Source organism: Penaeus japonicus, unplaced genomic scaffold (assembly GCF_977035675.1).
Source record: "Penaeus japonicus unplaced genomic scaffold, GWHDUDI00000001_assembly GWHDUDI00000001, whole genome shotgun sequence".
NCBI classification, from domain to species: Eukaryota; Metazoa; Arthropoda; class Malacostraca; order Decapoda; family Penaeidae; genus Penaeus; species Penaeus japonicus.
The window spans coordinates 53163716-53166215 of NW_028234403.1; the positions used below are offsets into that span (position 1 = coordinate 53163716).

Below are 2500 nucleotides of genomic sequence, written 5' to 3' on the forward strand. Positions count from 1 at the left end.
TCTCTCTCTCTCTCTCTCTCTCTCTCTCTGCAATATCCCTTGCACTGCATCACATTTATCTAATGGATGGGTTTGGAAATATTTCCTTCATAGATACACATCATTTAATAAATAGTTTAATAAGTACTATTCATATAAACATTTTTGTGGACATACAATGTTGACATATTGTATAATACATGGGAATGCTTGAAAACATCCACTAAAGAGAACAAAAATAAGTAAGGAATATCTTTTGAGAAAATAGCCCCCTAAAAATAGGTGACACAGCCCCTGTTAAAAGTCAAAAACAGAGATACAATATACATATTCCCCTGTTGCGTATTCATGTAAAAATATAAGAACTCTAACGTCGTTCTTTCAATGTGTTTGTTGCCGTTTTCTTTTTTTTAATAGATTTGAAAATGCTCTGGCTTCAACATGAAACCTTTTATAAAGTTTTTTTAAAAGTACTTTTAGGCATTCACTGGTAGAAAATGTTTGCTTAATTTACACTTCTATATCTTTCTCAATCATCACAAATCGATTGCAATAATTTTCCGCAAAATGCATGATACAGCCAAGAATGATCTACTTAGCTATGCGTGGTAATTACAACTCAAAATCTACAACAACTATTCACCTGAAATTATCTGTTTGCAACTAATGCAGAGATTGGTTGGTAATCGAAGTCCGTGTAAAGCTCTTTTTCAGCACCTTAAATTTCTACGAACTTCAGTTTTTGTTTTATAATTACAACTGAAATTAAACATAGAGAAGTACACTAATGAAATCACATAATTGGTGTAACTATAGACAATACTTTTACCTTTATCATCATCCGTTACTCATTCTATCATTCTTATTATCTATTTGATCAATGAATAATCTATCAAGATTCATGAAGTCAAATAAAAATCTATATTTCATGATACTTACAAATTTAACTTCTTTTATCACCTAGAACTATCTAAAGAACATCCATAATAAATCAATAGAAAACATGATGTGCAAATGAGAACAAAGATATTGTGTGACTAGAGAAAACAGGGGCACATTCAGATTCCCTCGGCCGTAAAAGTTGACGACAGCTGCATATATATATATATCTCTATGTATATAAGTCTTGGCTAAAATACAAACAATAGCCATGCTCACACAAACCTATAAGCTTCTAAATATAGTTCCTTCTATTTCTCTTTTAGGTTTAGAATATATACAATGGTACACCATCCATGACTACAATTCTTCTTATGTACATTAATGAAAAAAAAAGGAAAAAAAAAAAGGAGAAAGAGAAAATCTTGAGCACGTATCACAGAATCGATAGCACGCTTTTTAGGCCAAGGACTGACCAACAGATGACTCGATCATGAGTAGAAGACTGGCTGGATCCGCTCAATATCCGTCCGGCACACGGGGCACACCCTGGGATTGAGCTTGAGTGCACACTCACTGCAGACGCACACATGGCGGCAGGGCACCAGCAGGACATCGCGGAGCCCACAGCAGACAACACACATTAGGCTCTCTGGGAGGTCATTCCCTTGGGCCTCGCGTCGCGTCCGGGCGTCATCCAGCACGCGCTGCTCCTCGCGTCGGCGAATGTCCTTACGCCAGCTGCGGTACCAGCGCTTGAGGATGCTGCGTGGGGAGATGGTGGGGTGAACTGGAGGTTGTGTTATTAAGTCAAAGATTTTTCATATCTCCTTCATTAATAATATCCTTTTAGAATAAAGATGATTGGACTCGCAGAAAACAACTAGTAAAATTCAGCTGAAGGTGTGTGGATGTAAGGATATATGGAAATAAGCCCCATGCTGTTATTTGTAAGAGGAGAGACAGAAGCTGGCTGACAAAACTCAATCTTCAGCTTTGGGATACACCAATATGAAATAACTAGCATCTACAGAGGAAGGAAGAGCAGATTCCATCTACCCAGAAGTCCTATGTCAGGTTATATATAATAGCAGAATTTCAAGTCATGCAGTGAATAAAGAAATATGCATAGAAAAGACAGGGGAACAACATAGCAGGAGGGAAAAAGCAGAGAGGACGGGTGGAAGGAGGGCCACTATAAATTTTATCATAATCACAAAGAGAGGACTAGAAAAGGGTAGATATGAAATAGTTTAACCAACAGAAATTGTCTTGTGAAATCCATACTGGCAGTCAGAAGATAGAGCATTAGATTCAAGATGTTTGAGAAAATGTGAGTCAAGTGGATTTACTGAATGAACTGAGCAAATCTGGAAGGCCATTAACAAAAAAAAATGACTGAAAGGAGTGTTTATTTCAAGAACAAGATGAGGGAACAAAAGGGGACAACAATGAGGAATCCTATACTATGGAGAAATAGGAAAACAAGTTGTCAAAGAGTGTAATCTTTTTGAGAAAAAGTTAGTAACTGATATCACGAGCTAGCAATGAGATGAGAAATTAGTCCTTTGCATAATGCAGAAGTAAATGCAAAATACCCTTTTAAGTTATGAAACAACTTACTTTCAAAACTTAGCAAAAC

At 36.6% G+C, this 2500-nt stretch overlaps 1 protein-coding gene across 1 annotated transcript in view; it reads right to left on the reverse strand.

Moving 5' to 3' along the window:
- Positions 1-89: 89 nt before the first annotated feature.
- Positions 90-2500, reverse strand: part of LOC122257291 (mitochondrial E3 ubiquitin protein ligase 1) — a 10285-nt gene continuing 7874 nt past the window's right edge. The window contains exon 7 of the mRNA XM_043022516.2: positions 90-1623. Coding sequence (XP_042878450.2) covers positions 1350-1623 — 274 coding nt within the window. The 3' untranslated portion in view covers positions 90-1349. The remainder of the gene's footprint in view (positions 1624-2500) is intronic.